The 17392-nt window shown below is 42.4% G+C and overlaps 1 protein-coding gene across 2 annotated transcripts in view; it reads right to left on the bottom strand.

Moving 5' to 3' along the window:
* The window catches only part of PARP8 (poly(ADP-ribose) polymerase family member 8), a 416167-nt gene extending 399390 nt beyond the window's left edge, over positions 1-16777 (bottom strand). The window contains exons 1-2 of one of the 2 annotated variants that reach the window (XM_073622188.1): positions 16207-16777; positions 15293-15347 (exon numbers count right to left, since the gene is read on the bottom strand). In XM_073622188.1, the coding sequence (XP_073478289.1) occupies positions 15293-15347; positions 16207-16297 (146 nt within the window). In that variant the 5' untranslated portion in view covers positions 16298-16777. The remainder of the gene's footprint in view (positions 1-15292; positions 15348-16206) is intronic. The other variant, XM_073622196.1, reaches the window with a different exon arrangement.
* Between the last annotated feature and the right edge of the window lie 615 nt (positions 16778-17392).

Here is a 17392-nt window from a genome sequence, read left to right as displayed (position 1 = left end):
TGCTCCTAGAACACCTGAAGGTGCTCCGTGCATGTTGGGCCTCTGTATGTGGCCACGCTGTGTAAAAATCTCACACATGTGGTATCACCATACTCGGGAGTAATTGCAGAATGTTTTTTGGGGTGTAATTTGTGGTATGCATATGCTGTGTGTGAGAAATAACCTGCTAATATGACAATTTTGTGAAAAAAAAAAAAAAAGAAAAAAAAAATCTTGATTTTGCAAAGAATTGTGGGAAAAAATGACAACTTCAAAAAACTCATCATGCATCTTTTTAAATACCTTGGAATGTCTTCTTTCCAAAAAGGGGTCATTTGGGGGGTATTTGTACTTTTCTGGCATGTTAGGGTCTCAAGAAATGAGATAGGCCGTCAGTACTTCAGGTGTGATCAATTTTCAGAGATTGGCACCATAGCTTGTGGACTCTATAACCTTCACAAAGACCAAATAATATCCACCGATTTGGGTTATTTTTACCAAAGATATGTAGCGGTATAAATATTGGCCAAAATATATAAAGAAAAAATTACTAATTTGCAAAAAACAGAAACAAAGAAAAATGCATTTTTTTACAGAATTTTCGGTCTTTTTTCTTTTATAGCGCAAAAAATAAAGAACACAGCTGTGATTCAATAACACCAAAAGAAAGCTCTATTTGTGTGAAAAAAAGGACAAAAATTTCATTTGGGTACAGTATTGCATGACTGAGTAATTGTCATTCAAAGTGTGAGAGCACCGAAAGCTGAAAATTGGTCTGGTTATTAAGGGGGTTTAAGTGCCCAGTGGTCAAGTGGTTAAGGGGGGATATGATCTTCTACATATTTTTGGTGAAAAAAACCCGCAATAAGCATATGTTGATTGGTTTGTGCAAAAGTTATAGCGTCTACAAAACAGGGAATAGATTTATGTCATTTTTGTTGGTGTTTTTTTTTGTTACTAGTAATGGTGGCAATCTGCGATTTTGCGGTGGACAGATCGGACACTTTTAAGATATTTTTGGGACCACTGACATTTATACAGCGATCACTGCTATAAAAATGCACTGATTACTGTGTAAATGTCACTGGTAGGTAAGGGGTTAACACTAGGGGGCGATCAAGGCCTTAAATGTGTTCCCTCATGTGTGTTTCTAACTGTGGGGGGATGGGACTGACTAGAGGAGGAGACATATCTCTGTTCCTACTTAGTAGGAATAGACGATCTGTCTCTCCTCTCCTGTCAGAACATGGATGAGTGTGTTGACACACACACATCCCCGTTCTGGCTCTCGTGCCCGCCATCTCGCATGGCTGTGTGTGCCTGCGCGCCTGCTATAACTGTTTAAAGGACAGACGTACAGCTACAGCGATTTGTGGGAACGAGCAAACCTGCCGCAGTATCATGACGGTGGTTGGTCGGCTAGTGGCTAAAACCTTTAGCAGAAACAGCAGGTATACATTTACATTTCAGAAAGTTATTTAGCTTTGGGCTTTCCACATGTTTAATATGGTCTATTATAAATTTATTATGTCCTGCAACCAGCCACCATGAATTTTTCAGCTTTCAGGCATATATGAATTATATAAAGATGACGCTCACAAGGATATTTATATAATAAAATCAGTCTTGCAGAAGTATGTTGGAAATCCGCTCAATAAATTGAAAGCGTATGTCAAGGTAAACCTAAAGAAAAATATATTTTGTATATCTCTGCAATATATACACATCCCCCATGCTTTAAACCTCTAAGCAAACTTAAATACAGAAAAATAACTGTTGATGTGCCAGAAATATAGAGTGCTAATATCCCTACTCCCTCCTTCATATTTGACATAACACAGTGTATTTTTAGCTGTAAATTTCAAAGTATGTGCTGTCAGCCCTGCCTCCCTACTGTAATTTCTGATGGACTACAAAGAACACAGACCTCGCCTCATCTCCTCCTCTCTCATCATCAGTATTAAAGCAGAATCCAGTAATTCCCAACGAACCTGGTGGGAAGGCACCCAACTGGGAACACTCACAGCAATATCAGCAATGTGTAGCAGAGCAGGTCTCAGATGTGCTGACAGCGTCTGAGGGGCTGAATGCAGCCTGGCCAGTCCGAGCCCAAATGGGAAGGTCTCCAGAAGGATGGCGTGTCCCTATCCTTTCCCTACCTCTCCCTGCCACCATTCATTGTCCCTGTCAGACGGGTAACCTGTCCCTACACTACCCACATGTGAAATGTGCGCCAAGCCTGGGCCTTAAATTGGCTCTGCCTGACCCAAGATGGCTGCTAGAGTCACATGGGGTGGCAGCATCCAATCGGATAGCTTCCCAAGTGACCCTGGAGACCATAAAGGAACCATGTTCCTCTTAACTTCCTTTCCCCCTGCTACGCCACTGTAGTTAATCACCACCTGCAGTGGAGAAAGTAGACTGCACCTGCCTACAAACTGGAGAGATTTCTCTTTTCATTTTCACACAGTAGTTCTTTAAAACACTTAAACAAATCAAGCTAAACATGTGAAAAAACATAAGCCACCCAAAGTTACTCAGTCAAGGTTTCTTAAGAAATGCATCAAGCAGATTCTAATTCCTGTATTCTGAGAAATGAAAGTGAAACAATGAACACATGAAAATATAACAAACAACCTTATGTAAGATACACAAGATTTCACAGCAGCAGTGGCGTCTCCAGCTTTCAAATTTAGGGGGGGGGCACATGGGGGGACAGGGACAAAAGTAGGGGGGCAACTATAAAATGCATATATATATATATATATATATATATATATATATATATGTTGTGAATTCATGAAGAAATATATTTTATATTTACTGGCAGAAACATGAGAGATGCTTAGGCCTCACCAAGTAGATGAACTGTGACGTTAAATAGTTGAACTGTTGCCCTCTTGGGGACTTTTAGGATAAAATGGACATTCTCATGTTTGACCAAGCCTTTCTCTACTTCTTTAAATATTGAAGACTTTTACAAGCATGTATTGTAAAGGAAGCTGTTGGACTATTCCTGTCACAAAACAAGGAGATATTTGCATGGTATCGTGAATAAACAAAAACTGCCACAGGACACAAGGTGACATAGACTTTTATAGCATAGAGAAGCCTCACTCATTGTGTTCGAGTGGAGAACTGTTTAAATAGCTAACACCTTGGCTAACAGAACCCATTGTATGAACTTTTAGGATGGTTTAGACAAACAAGTCAGTTCTAAACACCCAGGGAGAATGTTCAAGGTCCCTCTCAACACATTAGAGAAAGTTGAATATTGTGCTAGTCAAAAATAATATAAGGTATCAATAAGGTTATCATAAGTCATTTAAACTATCTCTGACATTGTAGGTCACAGAGACATTATTATGTTGGCGTCTGCAGACCCAACAACTTTGCTATGAAGAAAATGTATATGAAAGTGTGATTTTATAAGTAGAAGTGTTTTAAGTAACGAATTAGTATTAGGAAAAACATATAATCATGATTATAATCATATAAGATTGTAGCTTACACTTAAGATAAACAAATGTTCAGTGGAGATACCAGAAGTTATACAGGTATCCATATAGATAATCATTTTTATGTAGTATTGATGAAATATATAACAATGTGTGTATTTCCTAGATAGACCAGTTTTACAGATATACATTTATAGAGATACAGTTATATAACCAAGTTATGTAATGATGATTAATCAAACTTATACTGAGTGTATTTTACATTAGACCGAGTACCAGAATATTTAAAGGTATATACTTATCCTTACCATTATACACCTTATGAAAATAGAACGTATTAATTTAAAAGGATGGACTCAAAACACGTGTGAGACACCTGGTGGTTGAAGGTGGTATTATTTGAACTCACTAAATTTCCAGAGGAAGTTAATCATTACGTCTCCTAACCCAATGGGAAGTGAGCCACCTCCTTTTGGGCAGAGCCATTATAATTTTTATGGTCTTATTATCTGAAATGGTATTTAAAGGCAAGGAAGATGGGAGACAGGGTCCCAACGGACGGAGGGAGGAGAGAGCTCAGGGGGAGAGCTCAGGGATCCACCCTAAAGGGGGGACACTGGGAGATACACACACTCCCAGACAGACACTCATGCACCATGCATGAATACATCTCTTTACATTCATGAAAATTCCTCAACACCTAATACTTAGAACTCGGAGGTCACAAGAAGTAAATCCTCTTTAGGAGTATCCATTTTGAAACTACGGCAGCCATCTTAACTCTGGTAACTAGCCCATAGGAACTGCAGCCATCCTGGAATGGGTAATTATATCATGTTGATTTTATCTTGTATGTTCTCTCAAATATTGATATGTTCTCACAGATATTGATGTATTGAATATTATACAGTTGATAATCATTCTCCCGAATCAATAACCGCCTTGTAGATTTTTCTCTAAAGATTCAGATTTTTTTCATTATATTTTTCTTTTTGCATAGTTGCCACATTTATTGACAAAGCAAGCGTCTAATTTATTTCACAATTTTAACCACTTACTTACCTGCAGTATAGTAACGGTTGTACGTGTGAAATACAGATGTTCTGTTTAATTGTCAAGTTCACAAGGTTATTGATTCTACCGAGAAGTTATCATGGTGGTATTATGTCAAAGGGACGGTACGCCCATTTTTGCAAGTGTTTTTATTGATTTTCAAGACGTTCATGTAACGCAATCGGTATCTTAATTTCATGTGATTATTTGTGTTTGTTTACCAATAAAATTTCTATTTTGTGTGACCACACGTCTCCGTGAATAAGTTTCACAAGCATAGACTGTGGCATATTGATTGATTTTGTATCTTAAAAATATCTTCGTTAAAAATTACTCAAGGATAATTATTGTGCGGGAAACCTGTCCTTAAAAAGGCACAACTTATTCTGACTGAATATTCACGACATATATATATCCTGGGGCCCTTTACTACGACCCCACAATGGGCCCTTTCACATGTTCTGCAGTGAGCTCCCTTCCTACTGTATTGGGGTCCCCCAGGGTGGCAGAAAACAAGAGATATATGTCACCAGCATATCAAGAAAATATAAGGATCCAAAGCAGTGGGAGAACTATCAGGGTTGCAAAGGTTGTCTTGCCTCCGGGCCCTGGTGTTCTGCCACTGTGGGGTTCCCCAGCCTCCTCTTGCTGTCCTGCCCCTGCTATTAAAAGCTCTGGTCTGGCATCTCTTGGAATTTACAGGCTGGTCCTCCTGTCCTAAGGACGGGAGAAATCAGTCTGTTTTTTCAGTAACTGAAAGTCCTGGTGGAGTCCTTCCTGCAACTCGCTCTTCTCCCTGCCAATGAGGATGCAGGTGAAGGAGCAGATCAGGCGGCCGTGGTTGTGTGAACGCTCGCATTATGCAGTGTCAGCGAGCAGGGGAGGGGGAGGAATCACCCGCAGGAGCTGACTGGGGACTCTCTCCCTCTTAGACATTGATTTTTTGTAAAAAAAAAAATAAAAAAATTTTTTTTTTTTTGGGGGGGCACATGGTGGGGCACAGCATAATGTTGGGGGGGGGTCAGGGCCCCCTCTGGCCCCCCCTAGGGTCGCCATTGCACAGCAGTAACCACAATAAAGAAATATACTTAGTCTTAATATACACGGGACGTTTTACAACCTCTCCTGAACAATTTATTGTTAAAGATAGTAACTGACCTTTAAAAAAGAAACAAAATGTTACCCCAGCTCCACTGTCAATATAAGAGTCAACGAACTGTGATCCGGTGCTCTAGCCAGGGCGTTCAGGCCCCACAGGTGTAATTCTTAAATCAGGAAGGCTGGCGACTCAGATACTCTTGATACTGGCTATACTGACGCGTTTTGGCTATGAAGCCTTCATCAAAGCTTGATGAAGGATTCAAAGCTGAAATACGTCAGCATAAAGCCTGTACACATGCATCAATGTAACAAATAAAGTACTTTTATTCAAGAGCATCCGAGTTGCCAGCCAACCTATAAAAACATCAGTTTTGCCACATTTACATGCCTTGTTTAGCCGCCTTTGCGTTTAGAAGCGTGGTTATTTTTTGTTTTGTTTTTTTTTTTCAAATAGTCAAAGCCTGTAAACAAAATGCGGCTAAACACGACTTACCACATTTACACTCGTTTACAAGCTGTTACAGGCATTTGGCATTTCAAATGCCTCTGAACATCTGGGAAACAACAGAGTTACCTCTTTTCCTTACTGGATTACGCCATAATAGCTGGAAGACAATTTATTGTATATTGTATTACAGAGTGGGCAGAGGATGGGACTCTATGGAGCTGTGAAGAATGTACTTTGTGTGAGACAAAGCTTTGTTATACAATTTCATGTTCAGTAAAGCAAAAAAGAGAACATGGAGTCAGACACCTACTTGCCAATTAAGGTCTATATTTGAGAAACCTTGTGTGGTACAAGGCTCCGTGAGAGGTGGTGGTGCCCTAGTGAGGTTGGGTTGGTCAGTGTGTTGTTAGAGATGGGGTGAGGTCCCTTTATGCACCATGTACCCAGTAGTCTGGTGGTCTTGAGGTTGGGTGGTTGAGGGTGAACCAAGAGATGCTAGTTTAGTGCACACAGGAGTTGGGATCCTGTTAGCTATGTAAATCTTCAGCGGACCAGAGGTTCCCCGATAGTCCTGTAAGCTGTAATGAGTTTGCCAGCACTCGGAATAGAGGTCTTCAAATTCCTGGTGGACCAGGGGTTCCTCAATAGACCTGTAAGCTGTAATGAGTCAGCCAGCACTTGGAATAGAGGTCTTCATAGTTCCCAGCAGAAAAGTTCCTGATGTATGCCCCCTAGCACAGGAACTGAGCAATCAACCGTTACTGAAAAATGCTTTAGCGCTACAGACACTTGAGGGCTGGCATACACTATATTAATGTGGATACCCCTACAAATTATTGATTTTAGATGTTTCCAGTGAAGGGTACTGTTAATGCTTCAGCATTTAGTAAATAGAGGTTTCAGCGTGTGCTTTTAGTCTTGTGGCAATAGTTTGGGGAAGTCCCTTTTCTGTTTCAGCATAACTGTGCTCCTGTGTACAAAGCCAGCTTAAAAAAACTGTATAAATTTGTATAAGTATAATGCCCTGTACACATGGTCGGACTTTGTTCGGACATTCCGACAACAAAATCCTAGGATTTTTTCCGACGGATGTTGGCTCAAACTTGTCTTGCATACACACAGTCACACAAAGTTGTCGGAAAATCCGATCGTTCTAAACGCGGTGACATAAAACACGTACGTCGGGACTATAAACGGGGCAGTGGCCAATAGCTTTCATCTCTTTATTTATTCTGAGCATGCATGGCACTTTGTCCGTCGGATTTGTGTACACACGATCGGAATTTCCGACAACGGATTTTGTTGTCGGAAAATTTTATATCCTGCTCTCAAACTTTGTGTGTCGGAAAATCCGATGGAAAATGTGTGATGGAGCCCACACACGGTCTGAATTTCCGACAACAAGGTCCTATCACACATTTTCCGTCGGAAAATCCGACCGTGTGTACAGGGCATAAGAGCTTGTTTACACTTGCTTCAAAATGTAGCATTGGACAAGCTTTTTTAACCACTTCAATACAGGGCATTTTCACCCCCTTCCTGCCCAGGCCAATTTTCAGTTTTCAGCACTGTCGCATTTTGAATGACAATTGCACGGTCATGCAACACTGTATCCAAATTAAATTTTTATCATTTTTTCTCCCCACAAATAGAGCTTTCTTTTGGTGGTATTTTATCACCTCTGCGGTTTTTATTTTTTGCGCTATAAACAGAAGAAGAGTGACAAGTTTGAAAAAAACACAACATTTTTAACTTTTTGCTATAATAAATATCCCATTTTTTTAAAGAAAAAAACTAAGAAAAAAACAATTTTTCCTCAGTTTAGGCCGATATGTATTCTTCTACATATTTTTGGTAAAAAAACGCAACAAGCGTATATTGATTGGTTTGCGCAAAAGTTATAGCGTCTACAAAATAGGGGATAGATTTATGCCATTTTTATTATTTTTTTTTTTTACTAGTAATAGCGGCGATCTGCAATTTTTATCATGACTGCGACAATATGGCGGACACATCAGACACTTATGACACTATTTTGGGACCATTCACATTTATACAGCGATCAGTGCTATAAAAATGCACTGATTACTGTATAAATGTCACTGACAGGGAAGGGGTTAACACTAGGGGGCGATCAAGGGGTTAAATGTGTTACCTAGGGAGTGCCTCCTCACCTCTGACAGGACGTGGATCTGTATGTTTACACTGTTACCAGAAATCTTACCCAACTCCCAAGTGACGCGGCGCGTGCACGCCCCCTAGATGGCCGGGAAGCCCAGGACGTTATATAATGCCCTGCGGACGTCATTTGACTATGGATGGGGTATGAAGTGGTTAAAGCACTTTGAATGCCAATCAAAGCCCCTGTCACTAAATAAAATGGTTAGCTTACAGTCCTGTTTACACGTTGCTTTCGCTTTGCCACAAAATTTATACCCCATGTCACTTTCTTGGTGCTTCAAATAATTTCCAAAGCCTCCATAGACATCTATCACAATACTCGCTAACAGCACCTACAGCATTTAAGGGACATTTATTCAAAGTAAAGCTAGGTACACACTATAAGAAAATCGGGCGAACGATCTTCCAGTTTTCATCAATATTTAACAGCAAGTTGCATGCATCAATGCAACGTCGAAGAAAACTAAGGGAGGTACTAACTGTACAAAGATTCTCAAACAACAAAAGCTTTTTCTGCTTGATTTGTTGTTTATTGTTTCTGATCATCCGCAGTCCTTCGTATCCAAATTTTCGCATACAAAAACAGTACACATCAAACGAAAATTTTAGAGTTTGTCCCTTTGGAAATACTTGTTTGGAAAGTCTGAATCAGATATCGAAAGTTAGACAGGTACATTATGTAGGAGGATTTGTTTCATCTCTGAGTACCACCTGAGACCAGACACTTTACTGGGTATATGTAAGGGTTTACAACCACTTTAAAGTGTAAGTTCATCTTTACAGAAAATCTGTAAGGTGAGCTTACACTAGACCCCCTCCTCATCCCCCCCCCCCGGTCCCGCTGTACCGGAGTCCCACGATCCCCCGCTGTTATCAGACATCGAGTCATCTCTTCACCGGTGCGGGGATGTGGAACCCCCCGGCTTAATCTCCTATCCGTACCTCTCAGCATGTACAGATAGGAGGCATTCTAATTGGTCAGCACTGTCACATGAGCACTGGAGGAGAGGAAAGAAAATCAGGAAAACAAAGTGACGTCCCAGTGTCTGACAGTGGGGGATCGCGGGCCTCCAGTACAGCAAGACCGGGGGAGGGAGTCCAGTGTAAGTTCAACTTACAGATTTTCTGTGAAGGCGAACTTACCCTTTAACTAAAGCCCATATCTATTTTATAGACATCAGCCTTTTTTATTAATGTAAGCAACTGTTATTATTGGTCATACAGTTTCCAACCAAATGTGTTTACTGTTTATACCAAGCCACTGACTGGTCGGTTGTGCCTGAATGTTAGTCCAACAATTCCCTTTGGCAGAAGCCATGAGATTGATTTTCAAAGGCCAACAGGGTGTTCGTTTTGCAATAGAAATTGCATTATGCATTGGAATTTTCCCCAGAGCTCAAAGCTTGTTAGGAAATTTTAATTTGCAAAGAAAACCCAATCACATGTAAGGAAAAAAAAAAATAATACTATTTTTACTTGGACATAATTGGATGATGGAAGCCAGCAGAGCTTTACCTCCCTTGCAAAACAGTCTATTTGCCTTTAGTAAATCAAACCCCATATGTCCAGTGCCTCCTTTACAGGATTACAAAATTTTTTAGCATATGGACACACCAAAGTATCTTAGAAAGTAAGAGAAGAAAAGATGTGTGACTTGTGTAAATTATAATTACTTCTACATCACCAGTTCCATTTAACAGTTCCTGTCTAAGAGACTCGATGGATCTGCGCCCTTAACCTCAATACACCCATGGACACATGATCACATACACAAGCCACTGAGGTGTTTCGGGACAAGAATATCATATCTAGACTTCAAATAAGAAAAATCCCATCACTAAGGACTCATTAGGCTATATATCAACACTTTTTCACATTTCAATCAGCAAACATTACTTTAGGACTGGTTGAGATGTATTACTAGACGTCATGTGTTTAGTTGCTATTAAAGCGGAAGTAAACCCATCAATTTAACCATTTCAAAAAACAGTTACATTTCTGTCATGTGTCGGGAATGATACTGTCACATTGATGGTGCTCTCAACCAAACTGTCAAACCATCCAATGGCTGGAGTCATAACTGATCACATGTTCAGCATAAAGGAATTCCTGTAGTAAAGGAGAGAAGGGATGGACGGAGAGACGGCGTGACAGGGTGGACATAGCACAGTGATGCGTTTAGGCAGAAAAATTTGTCCCCTTTAAGAAAAGGGGGGTGGCTGGAGCGGGGAGGTACTGGTGTGAAGGAAGTGGAGGAGAGGGGGGGAAGTGATGTAATTCGAGAGCGGAGGAGAAAGAGATTCCCACCCACCCTCCCAAGGTTTGGTAGGTATTAAAAGGAGGCTGTCAGGACAGCCCAGCAGTGATGGGTCTTTGGAGGAAGAGAAGATGGCTGTTATATATATATAACATGGTTGGGACCCATCTGTGGTATGGGGTTCTCAGGTACCTTCCGGTTAACGAGCAGTTAACCAGGAAGGGGTAGTATGTAGGTCACTGCGAAGGTTGAGTACCTCTGAGTCGGTGGCTTGCGACTGGAGGCCTAACATTTAAAAGAAGTTGGTTGCAGTGACCAAGTTGTGTGTTGTTGCCCTCGAAGACCCCAAAGTATATAGAGAAGTTGGTTAATGGTTATTTAAAATGTTATTTATTTAATTTACATTAATTGTTAATAAAAAGGCCGTAAGGTCATTTTACTCCAAAAAACCATGTCACGTCATTTGTGGGGGAATTGTAGGGGTTTGTAGATTATGTAGAACAGGTTGGGAAAGAGACTCTAGGTTATGTCCTTCATATGTCATGGCAGTTGCAGATTAAACAGAGGCTTTTCTTTTATTGGAGAGATGACACCACTATATTCTTTAACTCCAACACCCTCCTGGCTGCCCTGTCTGGCAGAGGTGTATGAATCACTGAAGTAGCTGGGAAGAATTGCAAATCCTTTGGCAGAAAAGACTGTTCACAGATGTGTATTTATAGCGAGAATTTAGCAGTTTGCCTGGAGCTCAGCTTTTAACATTTGACATAATGTTGGTAATATTGGGAGAGATACTTTGTTATTTCCAAATGACTTTCTATCTAGTGATCCCATAGGGGGACTGCAAACTGCTGCTAATAACGCACAGATCCTTAACATCACAGTAGAGCTCAGAGGAGTTATTTACATAAACCAACTTGTGTTTAACGTATATGTCAATTCATTGCAGACAACGCACAACAGTAAACATTATTTGGTTACTATATTTGAATTTAATTTTCCCCATAATAAAAAAAAATTAAAACTTTTTCTGAAGTTTTATTCTGCGGTCAAGTGACTGCGCAGCATTTTTTTTTTTTTTTTGGAAAGTGGGCAGCATGTAAGTTTAGACTGTTTGTGGAAACTATTTGGTGCCACACACAGATGGGGAAGTAAGTACCCCGTCTGCGTATGCTGAGCTCCAGAATGCAGTTTGACAGCAAGACTCATACAGGTGACAACTGTAAATGAAAACAGCAGCATGGAGGCTGAACTGACCAAGGACATACTGGTATGCTGTGCATCCTGTAACTGCACAGAGAGGCACTGAAACACAAACTGACCAGGGCAGTGCGGATCTGCTTCTGTGCTTGCCATGGTCAGACTGAAACAGCAAAGATGGACAAGCCAAATCACCAGGTACTTCTAATAAAAGGAAGAATTTAAATTTTGAGCAGCTACTGGTATATACACCTAGAAGGAAACGCAGATGTGTCTGTGTACAACACACTCCAGATTGCAATTTGACAGGGATGCTCCTGCTGGGATCTGATGTCAAACAAAACAGCCGGACTGGGCGGGGGAAGAGTAGGCTGAAATGACCACGGAGATACAGGCATGGGCACAGGCCAGATCTAGACTCTGATTTGGGGGTGCATTGTAAAAAGTCAGAGGGCATAATCTCAACAGTGTGACAGAGATGCAAGGAACCAGTGTTCCCCATTCACTTAGCGCACGTCTGTGCCACAAGTCACAACTTGGAAATAATGTAAGACAGGTAGTGCAGAGATGATGAAAGAGTGAACAGGGTGAAAAGAGTGAACAGGGAACACTAGTATGAATTAAGCTGTCATTAGCCTAGGAGAGGGTTCCTCCAGGGATTTAGGGGATTCCTTGAACAATGAACGATTTCTGCCTATCAGATAAGTTCCCACTGACACCATTGATCTTTTTAGCTATTTGTAAGGTGGTAATTCTTCCCAATGACCACAAGTGTAAGGAGCATTCTTCCCACTGACCATTATGCTAATGTATCATGAGTTGTAGATATAGTAATTTTTAGCAGGGGGTCCCTGAGACCGGAAAGTTATTTCAACGGTTCCTCTGTGCTGAAGGGGTTGAGAAAGGCTGGATGCCTCCGTACATCAAGTGCTCCTATCAAAGTCCCCCCTTACATCAGGGGTTCTCATCAGAGTCCCTCTTTACATCAAGTGTCCCCATTAGAGTGCCCCTTTGCATCATGTGTACCCATCAGAGTTCCCCCATTACAACTGGTGTCCCCATCAGAATGACCCCCCTTACATCAATTTTCCCCATCAGAGTGCTCCTTACATTCACTGTCTCAGTCAGAGTGCCCCTTACATCAACTGTTGCAATCAGAGTCCCCGTTACATCAACTGTCCCCATCAAAGCGCTCCTTACATCATCTGTCTCAATCAGAGTCACTGTTACATCAACTGGATCAGTGGATGCACTCTTGCGCCCCATACACACGATCGGACATTCCGACAACAAAATCCATGGATTTTTTCCGATGGATGTTGGCTCAAACTTGTCTTGCATACACACGGTCACACAAATCTTGTCGGAAATTTAGAACGTCAAGAACGCGTTGACATACAACACGTATGACGAGCCGAGGAAAATTAAGTTCAATAGCCAGTGCGGCTCTTCTGTTTGATTCTGAGCATGCGTGGAACTTTGTGAGTTGGAGTTGTGTACACACGATCGGAATTTACGACAACGGATTTTGTTGTCGGAAAATTGAAAACCAGCTCTCAAATTTTGTGTGATGGAAATGCCGATGGAAAATGTCCGATGGAGCCTACACACGGTTGGAATTTCCGATAAAAAGCTCCCATCGAACATTTTCCGACGGAAAATCCTATTGTGTGTACAGGGCATTAGAGACCTGGGGGGGCACAACTACAATCTGTGAGGCCACAGCCCACCCCAGCACTCCCCTAGATATGGGCCTGAATGGCACAGTATCCTGTAACTCCAACAGAGTGGCAAAATCAAGTGCCCCAATCAGAGCCCCCCTTATATCAACTGTCCAAATCAGAGTCCCTGTTACGTCAATTGTCCCCATCAGAGTGTTCCTTACATCAGCTGTCCCAATCATGGTTCCCTTTACATCAACCGTCCCAATCTGAGTGCCTGTTACATCAATTGTCTACATCAAAGCACTTGTTACATCAATTGCCCTCATTAGAGTGCCTCATGGATCAGTGGATGCACTCTTAGAGATCTGGGGGGCACAACTCAAATCTGTGGGGCCACAGCCCACCCAGCACCACCCTAGATCTGGGCCTGCATGGACACAATATCCTGTAACTCCAACAGAGTGGCCCTGAGATGCAAACTGACCACACCAGTGTGGATCTGCTTTTGTGCATGGCATAGTCAGACTGGCACATCAAAGACAATGGACTGGCAGAATCACCAGCTATTCCTAATAAATTGAAGCAATAAAACCTGAACAGGCTACAGCTACCTACAACTAGAAAGAAACCCAAACATATTCATGAAATAATAACTTCAGGGGTAACATAATTTAGGGCAACCATTCTTAATCAGGGTTCCTTAGAGCCCAGGGGTTCATCCAAAGTTTGCCAGAGGTTCCTTGAGCCTTGGCTAGTTGACATCTTATTTGATCGTGCCTTCATAGTGCCTCGGCCAATGTCTGTAAGGGGGGAATTCTGAACATCACTGTAAGGGGGGGGGGGTACATTTTTACCACCAATGCACGTTGTCTTTTTCCCATTGATCACTAATTGGTGTAAGCATGGGTTCCCCAAGACATAAGAATGATTTCAAGGGTTAGTTTAGGGTAGAAAAGTTAATAAAGGCTGCTTTAAGGTGTAACATACATTTTAGGGCAGCCATGCTCGACTCAACAAATCCCTGGAACGCTATGGTTTATCCAGAGTTTGTAAGGGGTTCCTTGCATTGTGGCTAGTTAACCTCTCATTTAATGGTGCTCAGTTCCAGGACCACCCCCACTTGGCAGAGCCAGCTGCATGACACCAATGATCTTTTTAGCTGTCTGTCAGAGGGCATTCTGACCATCGCTGTAAGAGGGGGACATTCTTACCACCAATGTAAGGTTCCTTGCTCCATCTGACTCTCAGTGAATTGGTGTAAGCATTGTTTCCCCTAGATGTGATAATAATTTCAAGGGTTCCTCTGGGGTAGAAAGGATGAGAAATGATGCTTTAAAAAGAAACCTACATTTTAAGACAGCCATTCTCAAACAGGGATCCCTGAAACCCTACAGTTTATCCAGGGTTTGCTAGGGGTTCCTTGAGTTAACTTCTCATTGGATGGTGCCTGCATAGTTTCAGGACCACCACCACTTTGCAGAGCCAGCTGCATTACACCAATGATGTTTTTAGCTATCTGCAAAAAGGGCATTCTGACCATTGCTGAAAGAGGGGGTCATTTTTACCACCAATGTAAGATCCCTTTCTCCCACTGAACTGTTGTAAGCAGGGGCCTCGAGACGTAAAAATAATGTCAAGGGTTCCCCTGGGATAGAAAGGTTAAGGAAGGCTGCTTTAAGGTCTACCAGTCCTTTCATTTAAACCCACTGGTAATAATTCTTTTGTAAGACACAGCAAAGCCGTGTTGTCACTGCAACTTGCAGCCAGTATGTGACTTCATACAACCCCCTATCTTTGCTTTACCTTCAGCTATTACAAGACTTAGCGTGGCTTTTGTTCGAGCTTTCACAAGCAACCTGAGAAGAAGTGGTGCCATGGCAACAACAGTCAATGCATAACACAGGGCCCAATACATTCTCTGGATAAAATAAAGAATATGTGCACTGTGTACCTTTTGGTGCCACCTAGGAAGGTAAAGGTGAAAGTGGAGTCCGAGTATTTGAAATCTAGAAGAAAAAAAAAAAAGACAACATGAAATGATAAGATATTCCCAGTTGTCAGCAGCAACCCTCCCACCTCCTCCACTGATGAGGTAAGCAAGCTATAGGCACCTTACATTGCAGGAAACCCCTTTTTCAACAAGTGCACTGGTGCCATGGCAACCAAAGGAATTTCAGCTGTCAGTGAAAGCAACAACACAGCACATAGTCCTATAGACCTATACGTATCATGCAAAGGCAATACACAGAGGAAAAGCAAGCTCTGTTTTCTTACACATGCCATAGATACAAGAAAATGTGATCCTGTACAGAAAAAATAAAGGATTCATAAATGGGTGGAGGACGGTGGCATAATCTGCCATTAACCGTGCTTCCTTTTATCGGTATGATAAATGCTAATGATTATAGAAATTGTATTAATAATAATATGTGCATATTTGGTAAAATATTGGACTGATTAATACTGGTAAAACACCCCCTTGGCGTTGACCAACTACACCAAATTTTTCCATATCCGATGCTCCCCCACTTTCCGAACCGGCTCCGATCCTACCCGATTTGCCGATCCAAGTCCCAGCAGCCCATCAGGAACCAGCTTTCAGCTGCTTGGCGAGCGCAAACAAACCCGCGCTGCTTACGGATTGGTCGCTCACGCCGTACCTCTTTGTACTATTTGAATTCGGTCGCCATGGAGCGATACACAGTTCTAATAAAAGACACTACGATAAATAAGGCGTTATGTGACCAAATCAGCCCTGTAATTGTCAGCCCATGCCCTGAACAGCAAGCAGAGAGAAGGGAGGGAGTGGGAGGAAGGTGGAGGAAGGGGGGGATTGAGATGCCTTGTCGCCCCCCGATAACTCACCTGAAAACAGGCAGTCCTTTTCCGCCTTGCACTTTTGGATGACAATGTCGATATCCTTCTGAATCCTCTCTTGCCTTGAACACATCCCCATGAAATACACTCCCTGGGAAAGCAGCTTTATCGTCCCCCCAGTACAGCGGAATAACACAAACAGATAACAAGCCTGTGTGGTAGCTCTCGAGGGTCTTGCCAAGACGGTTGCTGTAGCTGGAGGATGAGGATTGGGCTGCTAATGATTCTGCTGCTGCTCCTTCTTCTTCTTCTTCTTCTGCTGCTGCTGCCGCTTTATTGCAATTTCCTCTCCTGACAACAGCCTGTGAGTTGATGAAAACCTCCCCCGCAGACAAACGCTTGTCAGTAGCAGTGCAATAAGAGAGGGAGTGAATAATAACAATCATCAGCAGCTCACAGCAAGAGGGCGAAAGAGAGAGAGAAAGAGAGAAGGAGAGAGACAGAGAGAGGAGAGGAGAGGAGACACAGGAGGAGAAGTAGAGAGGCAGCACCGAGGAGGGAGGGAGGGGGGAGAGCTGCAGCTAGTGGACGTACAGCCAGAGCTGGCACCAGACACCCACCACAGAGGGGGCCTTGGAACTTTAATGGGTTGTCACCCTTACCATAGGAAATGTTTTACGTTGAGGGGCACCTCATTCATTCTTTGTAAGCCCTCACAAGCAGGGCCCTCCTGATCCTCTAACAGTACCGCCTCCCTTTATTTTGTAAAGCGCTGCGCAAACTGTTGGCACTATATAAATCCTGTATAATAATAATAATAATAATAATAATAAGGCCTATTTGGTGTACCGGTACTTCCAGGAACGGTACACACACACACACACACACACACGTTATTATCCTGGGGAAACACAGACACGGCCCCTTGCTACAGTCACACCCACAGGCACGCAGGCAAGATGTGTGTGGGAACATGGAGCTGCCTGACTCATCCCCAGCAGGGTCTCACACAGATCAGCTGTGGGCTTCTTCGCACATACGGAAGGAGCCACGCTAAACCGGGTTCCATCGGCTTCACAGATTTCCTAATTGCCATGGCAGTGATGAAAACCAGGGAGGCAACCATCATATGCTTCTATTTTTGTATGACCCCGCGTAACCCCCAACGTTCTAGGTGTCCCATGGCCGTTGAAACAATGATGAGCATTGGATGCTGTCGGGGGGGGGGGGGGGG

Source organism: Aquarana catesbeiana, linkage group LG01 (genome assembly GCF_042186555.1).
Source record: "Aquarana catesbeiana isolate 2022-GZ linkage group LG01, ASM4218655v1, whole genome shotgun sequence".
Classification (NCBI taxonomy): Eukaryota; Metazoa; Chordata; class Amphibia; order Anura; family Ranidae; genus Aquarana; species Aquarana catesbeiana.
The sequence above is the reverse complement of the archived record's forward strand: the minus strand, read 5'-3'. Positions and strand labels throughout refer to the sequence as shown.